General features: G+C 59.4%; 1 protein-coding gene across 1 annotated transcript; it reads right to left on the bottom strand.

Annotated features, from left to right (window-relative positions):
• Positions 1–3,481: 3,481 nt before the first annotated feature.
• FOXE3 (forkhead box E3) lies at positions 3,482–4,552 on the bottom strand (the record flags this gene model as incomplete). The annotated part of the gene is given in 3 exon segments (XM_041738006.1): positions 3,482–3,844; positions 3,846–4,304; positions 4,337–4,552. Coding segments are annotated over 3 exon segments (1,038 nt in total), but the record flags the coding sequence as incomplete, so codon positions are not given.
• Between the last annotated feature and the right edge of the window lie 9,157 nt (positions 4,553–13,709).

Below are 13,709 nucleotides of genomic sequence, written 5' to 3'. Positions count from 1 at the left end.
GGAGCCTGCTTCTCCCTCTGCCTGTGTCTCTGCCTCTCTCTCTCTCTCTCTGCCTCTCTCTCTCTGTCTCTCATGAATGAAGTCTTTTTTAAAAAAAGAGTAAAAAGGGATCCCTGGGTGGCGCAGCAGTTTGGCGCCTGCCTTTGGCCCAGGGCGCGATCCTGGAGACCTGGGATCGAATCCCACATCGGGCTCCCGGTGCATGGAGCCTGCTTCTCCCTCTGCCTGGTCTCTGCCTCTCTCTCTCTCTCTGTGTGTGACTATCATAAATAAATAAAAATTTAAAAATAAAAAAATAAAAAAATAAAAAAATAAATGAAAGAAAAAGAAAGAAGAAAAGAAAAAGAAAAAAGAAAAAGAAAGAGAAAAAGAGAAGAAAGAAAGAAAGAAAAGAAAAGAAAAGAAAGAAAACAGACAAGCTGGATATTTGCTGCCTCTTGGGCTCCAAGAGGGGCAATTCTCATCCGATAAGTGGGGAAATAGCCTCTACCTCCATCTCTTTTGCCTCTTTTGCAAGTCACCGCAGGGACTGCAAGTGGGAAAGACCAAGAAGGTGCCAAAGGACTGTCAACCCAGTCATTATTCAGTAAGTCAGGCCCAACATTAGACACCAGAGAGTCCGTCAGTCAGCATATTAAGTGAAGGGCTGCTACACTTCAGGCAAGTTAGCTCTGACTCTTGCTCAGAGGGGTTAAGCGCTGCAGGAGGGTGTCTCCTCGGCATTTCATACCAGACTGTACCCAGTGTTGTACCACCAAAGAGGCCCTTCCCTGCCTTCTCACATTTCCTGCCCTTTCTCTGCTATAAGCTGCTGAGTCTCTGCCCTCACCCTCCAGCACCACTAAAGAACTTTAAATTCTTGTAACCAATAGAGGTGCTCTAGGTACATCCAACATCCAACATGGAAATCACGTTCACCCTAGACTCAAGACCCACGATCCCCTTCCCTGACACCCAATCCAGGCCCCACTAGATTGGCAGTCCTGAGGTAGGAGAGCTTGGAAGAGCCTGATGCTTAACATTTGGGTCAGCACTAGGGAGCAGGACAGGGTCAAAGGCCAACCCCCTCAAGCTGCACCCTTGGAGTCTCTCTTCGGTGCTGCCCTGTCCGTGGTGCTGGGGACAGTCAGTAAGTGGCTCAGGGTCCCTCTGCCTCAGCTCAGATCTGCAAGGTGGATAAAACGGGGCGTGGATGAGGATGCAGAGTCCAGCTCCAGAAGTCCAGTGGGGAAACGTGTGGTTCATGGCACCCCTTCCTTCAAGCAGGGAGCTTTAGCCTTTTAAATTGAGCCCCCAGCCTTGGCTTTCAAAAGCCAAAGCCTTTCTTTCAGAGTATTGTGCATACTGAGCACCTGGCAACGCCTTTAAAATGCAGAATCTGATGACTGGGCGGGCCTGAGATGCAGTCAGAGATTGTGCACCTCTAACAAGCTCCAGGGTGATGCTGGAGGCCTGTGGGCCAATTTGAATATAAAGCTCTAGAGCCTTTATCTCATTTCTCTGAGGACTGATTGGTCATGTCTCTGTCCCCACCCATCCAGAAGTGCCTGAGAGTTCACTAAGTACTTGTCAGAGGAGTGGTCAGTGCTCCCTTATCCATGGGAGCTGGGAACGATCTCACACAGCAAACCTCTAGCCAGATACAATCCTGTGCACACGCCGTCTCATCTCTGCGGCTCCGGGATGCAGCAGGTGGTGGCATTTTACTAGGCCCACTATGTGCACAGCTGTGGCTTAATCACATCCTAGTCCTACTCCGTGAACCTCTGCCTGATAGCAGACAAGGGGCTCACCCCCTGGCAACCCGAAAGCCTGCACCGCGCCCATCCCATCTCCCCAGATCACTCCCGAAGTCCCCAGCCAGCACACGGAGCCCAGAGGAAAGTTTCTTGTTTCTTTTTAATCGAACCAGCTTTAATTAAAAAAATAATGACCCAATAAGTCCTACGTTTTCCAGATGGTGGGGCAGGCCGCTAGCCCCGACTTCAGTCAGGCGCCCCTGGTACCGCTGGTCTCGGAGATCTCGAAGACCGGTCCTCCGGGGCTGGAAGGGCGCAGCCAGGCGTGTCTGTGCCGAAGCGGCGCGCTCTCCCAGTAAGGACGGTGGGGGTGGCGGCGAACTTGGGGGGAAACGGAGGGAAGGCAGCCAGGGAGTCGGGAACCCGGGAGTCTGACCTCTAACGTGTGGTAAAAACACACAGAGAGAAGGCGGACGAAGTTAGGAGCTGGGCGAGGCGGCGGCTGGGGAGCGAAGGGCGGGGGGCTCACCAGAAGCTGGGGTGGGAGGGAGCCCGCGGGCTGCGGAGCCGAGACGGTGCGGGGGGGGGGCTTCCCAGGGGGGCTCACAGGCGGCGGGAACGCGCGGGGCGGCAGGTGCGCGCGGGGCGGGCGGCCGCAGAGCTCACAGGTAGCGCTCGAGCCCGGGCGCGTAGGCGGCAGGTGCGCGCGAGGTGGCCGGTGCGTGCAGGGCGGGCGGCCACGGGGCTCACAAGTAGCGCTCGAGCCTGGGCGCGTAGGCGGCAGGTGCGCGGGGGGCGGAGCGGGGCGGCAGGTGCGCGTGGGGCGGCAGGTGTGCACGGGGCGAAAGGTGCGCGCGGGGCGGGTGGCCGCAGAGCTCACAGGTAGCGCTCGAGCCCGGGCGCGTAGGCGGCAGGTGCGCGCGAGGTGGCCGGTGCGTGCAGGGCGGGCGGCCACCGGGCTCACAGGTAGCGCTCGAGCCTGGGCGCGTAGGCGGCAGGTGCGCGTGGGGCGGCCGGTGCGCGGGGGGCGGAGCGGGGCGGCAGGTGCGCGTGGGGCGGCAGGTGTGCACGGGGCGAAAGGTGCGCGCGGGGCGGGTGGCCGCAGAGCTCACAGGTAGCGCTCGAGCCCGGGCGCGTAGGCGGCAGGTGCGCGCGAGGTGGCCGGTGCGTGCAGGGCGGGCGGCCACCGGGCTCGCTCACAGGTAGCGCTCGAGCCCGGGCACGTAGGCGGCAGGTGCGCGCGGGGCGGCCGGTGCGCGGGGGGCGGAGCGGCCGGGGCGGCAGGTGTGCACGGGGCGAAAGGTGCGCGCGGGGCGGGCGGCCGCAGAGCTCACAGGTAGCACTCGAGCCCGGGCGCGTAGGCGGCAGGTGCGCGCGGGGCGGCCGGTGCGCGGGGGGCGGAGCGGCCAGGGCGGCAGGTGTGCACGGGGCGAAAGGTGCGCGCGGGGCAGGCGGCCGCAGAGCTCACAGGTAGCACTCGAGCCCGGGCGCGTAGGCGGCAGGTGCGCGCGGGGCGGAGGGGCCGGGGCGGGCCAGGGCGGCAGGTGCGCGCGGGGCGGGCGGCCGCAGAGCTCACAGGCACTCGAGCCCGGGCACGTAGGCGGCAGGTGCGCGCGGGGCGGCCGGTGCGCGGGGGGCGGAGCGGCCGGGGCGGCAGGTGCGCGCGGGGCAGGCGGCAGGTGCGCGCGGGGCGGCCGGTGCGCGGGGGGCGGAGCGGCCGGGGCGGCAGGTGCGCGCGGGGCTCACAGGTAGCGCTCGAGCCCGGGCGCGTAGGCCGGCTGCCTCAGGTAGGCGTCCCCGGGGCCGAGCGGGCCGAGCGCGGCGGCGGGCCCGGCCAGCGCCAGCAGGGGCTCGGCGGGCAGCGGGCCGGGGCCGGGGCCGGGGCCGGGGCCGGGGCGCGGCGCGGGCAGCCCCAGGCGCTCGGGGCCCGGCGGGTAGAGCGGCGGGGAGGCGGCGGCCGCGCAGGGCGGGAAGGCGGCGTCGGGCGCGGCGCAGCAGGGCGGCTCGGGGGCGCCCAGCCCCGCCAGCTCGGGCGGCAGGCTCACCAGGCTGTCGACGCTGAAGAGGCGCGCGGGCGGGGGCGCGGGCGCGGGCGCGGGCGCGGGGCGCGAGCGGCGGGGGCGCGAGCAGCGGGGGCGCGGGCGGGGGCGCGGGCGCGGGCGCACAGGGGCAGGGGCAGGGGCAGGGCGGCGGGCCGGCGGCGGGCGCGGGCAGGTCGGCGCGCTTGAAGCGCTTGCGGCGCCGCAGGAAGCTGCCGTTGTCGAACATGTCGGCGGCCGCGGGGTCCAGCGTCCAGTAGTTGCCCTTGCCCGGGTTGCCCGGCTCGCGCGGCACCTTGACGAAGCAGTCGTTGAGCGTCAGGTTGTGGCGGATGCTGTTCTGCCACTTGCGCGGGCTGTCGCGGTAGAAGGCGAAGCGCTCGGTGATGAAGCGGTAGATGGCGGCCAGCGTGAGGCGGCGGCCCGGGGCGTGCGCCAGCGCCATGGCGATGAGCGCGATGTACGAGTAGGGCGGCTTCCCGCGCTGCAGGGGGCGCCGCCGCCGCCGCCCCGGGCCGGGCACCGGCTCCCCGCGCGCCCCCGCGCCCGCGCCCGCGCCCGCCCCCGCGCCCGCCCCCGCGCCCGCCCCGCGGGCTCCGGCCCCGGCTCGGCCCCGGCCAGCGGCGACGGCGGCGGCCCCGACGGCGCCACCGAGGGCAGGGCCGGGAAGCCCGGGAAAGCGGCGGGCGGCTCCATGGCGCTGCGCCCGGCCTCGGTCCCCCGGACGGCCGCCCTGCCCGCGCGCCTCGGGTCCGCCTTATATGGCCGCGGCCCCCGCCCCGCCCCGCCCCGCCCCGCCCCCGGGCCCGCCCCGCCCCCCGCTTCCCCGGCGCCCCTACTAACTAGGCGCACGGCCCGCGCCACCTGCACGTCGCCCCCCCTCGGTCTCTCCCTCAGTCCCTCCAGACCCAGCCTCACCCCTCCCCATCCTCGTTGGGTCGGGCCCCTGCCGCCTGCCCCTCAGCCCCCTCCTGTTTGGGTCAGTGCTAATCACAAATCCGCCCACGCCGTGTACTCTTTGGGGCCCCCACCCCATTATGCTGCTCCGGGTCCTGTCCCCTCCATCACTCTCTCCTAGCCTTCCCCAGGCCCTTCCCACCCCAGCTGGGGCACAGATGAGAGCCACCCAGGACCACCCTGCCAGGCTTTGGGGGGGCGTCCTGACACCATGCTGGTCTTGGACATTAAGAGGGCAGCGTAGTAGGAATGGCAGAGCCGGAAGGCCAGCTCTGTCTCAGGAGAGGATGTTTGGTGGCTCAGGGTCGCCCTCTCCTCTCTCTATTATCTCCCACTCAACCCTGTCCTGCCCAAGCCATTTGTAAGCATCCTTTGAAAAAACAGAACCCTAAAAAGTGATCCAACTGGCCTATTTGAGAACCACGGGACTGGCTGCTTTAAAATCCAGGGCCTCCAGAAACTCTGTAACTTGCAGTCGCCTTTCAGCTGCCTCCTCTCCGTGCCCCTTCTGTTCTAGAGAAAGGGCTCCCCTTTCATTGCACACACACTCTCTCCCCCCCGCCCCCAGCATACACACTGTGGAGATGCACAAAACACAAGCCTACACAACCCAAAGTTCCAAGGACCAGTTGCTGGGTCAGAGACAGCCCCCCAAGTGCTTCCACAGCCCAGAAGTCTGACAAAACTGCTTACTGACCCAGAAATGCCACTCACATCCCACAGGGGTGGAGGTGGAGGTGTCTTAGCAGTTTTTTATTAAAAACTCACTCTGAGGGGATACCTGGGTGGCGCAGCGGTTTGGCGCCTGCCTTTGGCCCAGGGCGCGATCCTGGAGACCCGGGATCGAATCCCACATCGGGCTCCCGGTGCATGGAGCCTGCTTCTCCCTCCGCCTGTGTCTCTGCCTCTCTCTCTCTCTCTGTGACTATCATAAATAAATAAAAATGAAAAAAAAAAATTTAAAAACTCACTCTGGGAAACACCACCTACCACCACCATCTAGAGGTCATGTCTCCCTGAGCTTATTTCAGGAAATCTCTCTAAGGTGACAGGAGAGGCAGCCGTTGCTGGAAGGGAACCAAAGGGTGAAAAAGGCTTGACTTAAAGAGGCTGGTCTTGGGGGACAGGCAAGATAAAGGGAGCAGGGCTGGGGTAGGTGAGGCAAGCAAAGTGCCCATGGCCTAAATTTAAGGGGGCACTCACCCTCGGGGTGGTGCAAGTGCAGGACTGGCACCTGAGGGCCAGGGCCTTCTTAAATTGGGGCTCTAGATGCCTCATCCCAGTTGGCCCTGATGTGGAGAGCAGTGGGGTACAAATAACCAAAGCTAGCTAAGCAGGCCTGTGGCCTAGGGCTTCCAGATCCAAGAGGGGAAACTCAAGGCCCCCACTCTCCAGCTCCATAATGTGACAGCCACCATTACTGAGCGTTTCATTGGTGGCAAACACATCACACTCATTACCTCACTTCAGTGCAAAAACTTTGTGAGGTCGGCACTGTTACAATCTCTGTTTCACAGAGAAGGAAACTAGGGCTTGGGGAGGCTAAGGGACCTACCCGACTTTGCACAGCTAGTAGGTAGCAGGGCTAAAATTAACCCGAGTCCAGAGCACCAGCACCATGACCCTGAACTCATCCAGGTCTCAATAACTTTGGCTGCAGAGCTGATGCCGGGCCACTCCTGACCTCCAGGTCAGCATATCCAGCGTCCACTGGACATCAGCCTCAACCCAGTGCGCCACCAACCCCATATCAGCAAGTGGGCCCTTGCCCCTCGCCACCCAGCGCAGAAACAATGACCCTCATCTTGGGCTCCTCCTTCCCCCATCACTCCCTCCATCCCAGGACCTGCGAGTCCTGTCGGTGCCCCGGGACCCTCAGTCCACCCCTCCTTCGGTCTCCTGGCCTCAGTTCAGCCCACGTCACTCACTGAGTACTTCCACGCCAGGCCCTCTGCCAATGCTCAGGGAAGACGGAGATGAAGAGACTCTTGATCTGCTGGGGAGATGGACACACATTTACAACTATGAGAGAGGTGGGCAGAGAGGGCTGTAGAAGCAGAGGGGAAGGGGGAGTTGACGCTCAGCGACCGAGAGATGACCCCTCAACCCTACCACCGTGAGGATCAGCCTGGCTTGCCAGTTACCCCCTCTGCGCCCTCTCCACGCTGTGTTTTCTACTGCCCCAGCACAGGCCAGTTGCTCATTGGAGCCTCAGTTTCCTCACCTGCCAAATGGGGGCAATAATGAGCCCTGTCCATAGTGTTAACAAGACTCAGATGAGATCACGTATGAAAGGTTCCTGGCCCCCAATGGCACTTGGTGACAGGGGATTTTTTTTCCTGCTCCCCAGGTGGCATTTCCAGTATTAAACCAGGAAGGGAAGGAGAGCGGCAGCCCGACAACTGATTTCAGAGCCCACATATTCTCAACCGGGTGCAGCAGAATCCTGCAGCTGGACTCAGGCATAGAACCAGAGCCACAGTCTTTCTCAGACTTGGGGTTGGAGGCCCTCTGAGGCCCTACCACAGCCTCTGTCTCACACCTACAGCTATGGTGTGGGGCTCGGTATGGAGAGTGGCTCTTATTACCTCCCACGGCTGACTGCAATTTTCTTGTACCTTCACTTTGCCAATCCATGTGTAGAGCCTGGGTCATAGTATATGTTCAATAAATTATACTGAATGTGCACTTCGCTAGGCTAATCCTGGGGAGGGTGGGGGCAGGGAATGGGGCCAAAGGGGTGAGAACCCAGACTTTTCCAGTTCTCTGTGCCTGCCTGGCCCCCTCCATTGGGCCTGCTTCCCGGAGCCAAGCAGGCCGGTGTCAGGGGGTGGCCCAAGGGCTAATCCGTGTTTTCAGCGTGGCTGGGCCCTCTTTTCACAGGCCCTGGGCCGGACGGGATGCGGCTGAGCATCCGGGCATAAGATGGCCAGTGAAGGCGGCCCCTTTCTCATGGGCCTGGATTCCAGGCGGCCCAGCGTCTGAGTGGAGCCCCTGGGGCGGGAGGAACACAGTGGCTGGGCTGGGCAGTCCTTTGTCTGACCATGCTGGGTGGATATTCAGGCTGGCAGGAGGGATTAATGGCCAGGGATTGGCCCTGGGGCCGGCCTTCCCACTGCCCTTTGGAGGCCAAAGGCCCAGGTCAGGGCACACAGCGTTGATGGCTCCCTAGATAGGAATGGAAATTCCCACCCTGTCCAAAGCTGTTAGCATCAGCCCCCAAGGCTCCCTGCCCCCAGCCCCACCCCTACAGAGGCACGGAGAGCCAAGATGGGCTTCGAGGCAAGGAGCAGAGGGTGGGGGCCAGGCCTTCCTAGCCACTCCGAGAGTCCTTTCAGGTCCTTGCCCTGAGAGTTGCAGCCCCTCAAGGAGGGCCCATGATTGCCACTCCAGAGCTCTGGAGAGGAAGAGCTATGCTAAGCCAGCGAGAGTCCAAGGGGCCAGCCTCAGCTGTCACCAGGCCTCAAAAGACTTCCTGGAATATTTCTCAAATACCACTAGAGACCACTCTAAGGTCATTTATTCCTTAAGCCCTTCGTCACAGCCGCCACAGATCCCATAGCCCAGAGGGTGCAGAGGGGCTCAGGGACTGAAGAAGCTCTCAGGGACACCCCCCCACCCCAACCACCCCAGGATTCTGAGGGCTGCCACAGGGCCTCTTCCCTCTTCCCCCCAAGACTAGAGCTGCCCAGGATACTGCTCCTTCTCCTCGGGAACCTGGGACAGGGGCTTTCAGCCTGGCTAGGGGTATTTGGGCCCCCATCCTGGTATGGCCTTTTCTAGCCAGGCTGCTCCTGAACTAGTTACTGAAGGCAGCAGCCCCAGCCTGACCCCTGTGGGGTGCCTCTGGGCCAGGGGCCCGAGCCAGGCTCAGGAAAGGGGAAAAAGTCAGGCCTGACTCTGGGGAGAGCAGCAGAGAACAACCCAAGAGGAGGAGGCCCGTCTTTGTGATTCTTCAACCTTCAAGCACTTCTATTCAGTGAATCCCAGGGGTCTGTGTCCAGGCGGCCTCGGGTGCTGGGTGGCTGCTGAGTTAGAGTGCTCTCTGCCTTCACGTGTGCTCCCCGTGCACGGTGGTCGCTGTGTGATGTGGGCCTAGAAGGGACAGTAGGGGCACAGAAGGGGGACCTCACCCAGGTTGGCAAAGCCAGGGAAGCTTCCTGGAGGGGGCAGAGCTCCAGCAGCCCAGATTGGCAGGCCCCTGGCTGGATTAGGGCTCATTCTGTGCACCCGTCCTGTCACTGCACTTACCCTATCGACTCTCCGTGGATGTGTCTCCCACACTAGACTGTACGCACTGAGGGCAGGTACACATCTCCCTCACCCTGGGATCTCTGGCATAGGCTAATGGTCCATAGATGTGTACTGCTTGGCTGGAAGGACAGCTGAGTACCAGAACAAGTGAACTGAAGGTACAGAGATCGGAAAGCAAGAGGATGTGGCCCACTCTGGGAAGTCCAAGACCTGCCATATTTTTCTATCGAGAACTGCATGAGCAAATAAATGTAACATTCTTAGGACACTGCCCTGCACACCTCCATGTTGTATGTCAGCTGTTGTTTGTGGTTGTTGCTGTTACTGTTATTGCTCACTGTGGCTAATAGAAGGTGCCAAGGGATGGAGACAGAGAAGGTGGACGGGGTCAGAGTGTAGATGACTTTATTTGCCAGTCTAAGGAGCTCAGATCTTTCTAGACAACAGGTAGCCGTTGAAAGTTTTTCAGCAGAGAAGTGACACAGTCAGATCCCTTGTTGAGATCAGTGTGACTGCAGAGACTACAGAGGGAAGAGGCTGGGGGCTGACACCAGAGGGGACGCTGAGCTGACAATGAGGTATGAACCAAGGCTCTGGCTCTGGGGGAGCATCGTTCTCCTCGTTCCCGTTCCCTCTAGACCAGGACGGAGAGGGACCCTCCAGCCATCCGTCTCAGAGGCTTAAACGTCACTGCCACGCGGTGCAGGAATTGGCCACCATCCCATCCATCCCTGTGCGCCCCTCCATCTCCTCCTCCGACCACCTCCACTCACCCAGACCCGTCAGTTCTCAGAAACCTCTCTCAGATCCGTGCTCTGCTCTCGTCCCTCCGTCCTGGTCGTCGTTCAGGCCAATAGCAGTTCTCACCGTGCCCAGTAGCCTCCTGGCTGCTCTCCCAACCTCCCCCTCTGATTCCACCTCTACTCAGCAGCTAGCGCGATGCCCCCTCTGCAGCATCTTCAGCCCCTCCCCCCCCCCCCGCTGCCCTCGGGAGTCCGCGCCCCCGCTGCCTCACCAGCCCCCCTGCCTGCTCCCCTCGATGCACACACATTCTATCCAGAGCCGCTTTCAGCCCAGTGCCAGGTCCTCTCCACTCTGAGCCTTTGCTAACGGAAAGGAGCACGGCCCACTTGGCCAGCTTTTTTTTTTTTTTTTTTAAGATTTTATTTATTTCTTCAGAGAGAGAGAGAGAGAGAAGTAGAAACACAGGCAGAGGGAGAAGCAGGCTCCATGCTGGGAGCCTGACATGGGACTCGATCCCCGGTCTCCGGGATCACACCCTGTACTGAAGGTGGCGCTAAACTGCTGAGCCACCAGGCCTGCCCTTGGCCAGCTTTAGATACAAATACAGACCCCTTTATTTTTCTAGCCAGCCCCTCCGTCTCCTAAGATCTTTATTTTTTTTAAAGATTCATTTATTTATTTGTTTGTTTGTTTGTTTATTTATTTATTTATTTATAGGATAGACACAGAGAGAGGAAGAGACACAGGCAGAGGGAGAAGCAGGCTCCATGCTGCTCCGAGTCCCGGGAGCCTGACGTGGGACTCGATCCTGGGACTCCAGGATTGCACCCTGGACCAAAGGCAGGCGCCAAACCGCTGAGCCCCCCAGGGATCCCCTCCTAAGATCTTTATAAGCAGGACATCCCATCCTTCCCTCTGAGGCTCCCTCTGCCCAGCCCGTGGATGGGTGTACTCCTTGTCTGTCGAGTACCGCTCACACAGATAACCGCTTCACCCACTGGAACACAGTTCCCTGTTTCCCCTCCATCTCCCTTCCCCAGGCAGAAGGGCCACTGGCCCGACCCCTCCCAGAGAGACCGGAGCCCATGCTCTGTGTCTCCCTCTGTCTGTGCCCGGCTCCTCCTCGGACCCTGTGCCAGGCTGCAGGCCACACAGCCCAGTGAGCACTGGTGAGGGACTGAGTCCCTGGCTGAACGAATGAATGATGAATGAACAAACAAACAAACGACACACGTATCTGGAAAGGCAAAAGATCCCCGTGCCTGGTTTCCAGCTAGGGATCTGCCTCCTGCCTCCACCGCCTCTCTGCTCAGCTCTGCAGCCCTGGCCCCAGACCCCCCACGCGGTCCCTGCCTCTGCAGGGTCCAGACTCGGTTCAGGCTGAGACTCAGACAATGTTGGCTCAGCCCTGAGGGTGTAATTCCAGCCGCTCCTAAACCACGCCCCCGGCATCTGAAGTATGTCCCCTGTCATTTCGGGCTGTCAGCGTTCTGTGTTCTGCCTTCGACCTTGTCCCCCTACCCTAGGCGATCTCAGGGCTCACAGGCCTCCCTGCTTCTCATTTCCAGGGACACCGAAGGGGACCGGTGCTGTCGGCCAGGCTGGCTGAGCCAAAGGAGCCCAGACGGGAGAAGAGTGAGTCTGAATTCACCATAATTGCCATGTGACCCTGAGCGAGACGTACAACTGTATGGCCCACACCAGACACACAAGCCCCCAGTGCCCGAGGTGCTCTGTGATGGTCCAGGCCAGTGTTCCCAGCCTGCGGGCCCCCTCGCTCAAGGAAGGCATCTGGAAACCACGTGGCACACAGTGCTGTCTGTAAAGAGGACAATGTGTCTCACACCCAAGTATGAAGGCTTTCCAAACGGACTTCGATGCTGCCGTGACACCTGCATTTTAAAGCTTTGCATCAGTGGATTCTGAAAGCATAATCGCTATTATATAGAGGCACTGAGAGGTATTTTGAATCCCAATTCTTAAACTATTGCTTTAGTCCACAGTATGCCTTCTCTACACTTTTGGATATTAAGGTCCAGACAGAGGAGAGATGCACCAAAAGTCCCGGAACAGGTCAGTGCAAAGCCAGAAATGAAGCCTAGGACGCTGACTGGTCCCCCCGCCCCTACCCCCAGCTCCTCTGCACTTATTCAAGTGTTTATTAAGCACCTGCCTTGTGGTGGGCTCTATGCCAGGCACCAGGAGCCAATGATGACAACCCAGTGCTCTCCTCGCAGGGGCTGACGTTGTCTGGGAGGTGAGTAGGCATGAGGCAAGGAGAGGACACAGTGAACAAAGATTTGATCAGACTCCCTAAAGAAGCCAATGAAGGACTGGAATCAGGAAATGATGTGATAGGGCGCCTGGGTTCGGTGGCTGCCTTTGGCTCAGGTCATTATCCTGGAGTCCCAGGATTGAGCCCCACATCAAGCCCCCCCATCTAGCCCTGCATTGGACTCCCTGCTCAGTGGGGAGCCTGCTTCTCCCTCTGCCTCTCGTCCTGCTTATGCTTTCTCTGTGTCTCTCTCTTTAAATAAATGAATAAAATCTTAAAAAAAAAGAAAAAAGAAAGTGACGTGATACGATCCCTGTTGTATAACAACCGCTGCATTTGCATGTAGATGATGGACTGGAAGTATTTCATCAATTAGGATGCTTTTGGCCTCAAGTAACAGAAAACATCAACTCAAAGTGATTTAAGCTGGAAGGAAATATATTTTCTCCCTAACAACAAGGTCAGAAGGAGGATGCAGTTAGCACTCTGGCTCCCCTTTTCTGTGATTCTCTGGGCTCTGCTGTCCCTCATGGGTAGGCTTCATCTTCAGGCTGGCGACAAAATAATCACAACACCCAGAACACTGAGTTGCAGGCATCCAGAAGAAGAGAGATTGTCTGTCTCTTTTTTTTGCACAGCCCCTTGCTCCCACCCCGTGTCTCCTCAGCTCTCATTGGCCAGAAGTGGATCACTTCCCATCCCTAAACAATCTCTGGCAAGGAGGAATAAATTACAGGTTTGACCAAGACTGATCAGAACTTACCTACTCCCAGAACTGGGGATGGCTCACTTGCCCATGAAACGAGTTGCTACATGAAAGAGTAGATACTGGGGAAAAAAAACGGGTTCCCCAGGGAAGGAGCAAGATAAGTCCTCAACAAGTTCTGCTGCCGGGAGAGAAGAGAGAAGCGTGGAAGCCCAGACTGCAGCTGCTGAACAGAGGAGCTCCTACAGGACACTCACCCCTCTGCCTGGTGTAAAACGCACACGTGTGTCTGCCTCCCCGCTTGGCTCTCAGCTCCTGGATGGCAAGGCCTGGGACTCGTGCTCTTGTGGATCTGGGCACAGGAGTCCCCAAAGAGGAGGGGGAGGAGGACGAGTGTATTTCCACAGTAGGAAGCATGGGCTCCCATCTGAGAAGTGTCCCAAGCAGTGAGTAGGGAATGACACCCAGTGGAAGGTCATCTAGCTGGGTGATCTGGGGCAGTCATCTGGACCTCCTTGAGCCTCAGTTTCTCCTTTAGAGAACTCTCCCAGAGGATGTTCTTATTCTTCAGCAACATCCACCTCCCCACAAAATATTCAGTTGGATGAGCCTGTGGGAGGGTGGTGAATGGGGAGGAGGAAGATGAGGGACCAGAGGGAGCCAGGGGCAGGTAGAAAGACAAGGGAGCTCCAATCAGCCTGTGGCATTAGGTGCATCTCATCCCAGCTCTGCTTTCCATGATGTGTTGGCAGTTTGAAATTGGCCAAAACAGAAGGTTTTACACCACAGAAATGGGCAAATGCCACAAATCAGAACCTAACCATCCCCCCACCCCAACTACCACCCAAGAGTCAGCTGTTAAACATTCACGAGCCCACCATATGGCAAGTCTCAAGTGATTGAAATAATAAAGCTCAGACAAGACTGACATGCTCTTTTGTGGCTGTCGGGAGACCCCAGGGAGGGAGGGCTTCTAGGGAGAGGAGGAGCAGGCA

This window comes from Vulpes lagopus, chromosome 23 (genome assembly GCF_018345385.1).
Source record: "Vulpes lagopus strain Blue_001 chromosome 23, ASM1834538v1, whole genome shotgun sequence".
Taxonomy (NCBI): domain Eukaryota; kingdom Metazoa; phylum Chordata; class Mammalia; order Carnivora; family Canidae; genus Vulpes; species Vulpes lagopus.
This window is presented reverse-complemented; position numbering and strand designations above follow the sequence as displayed.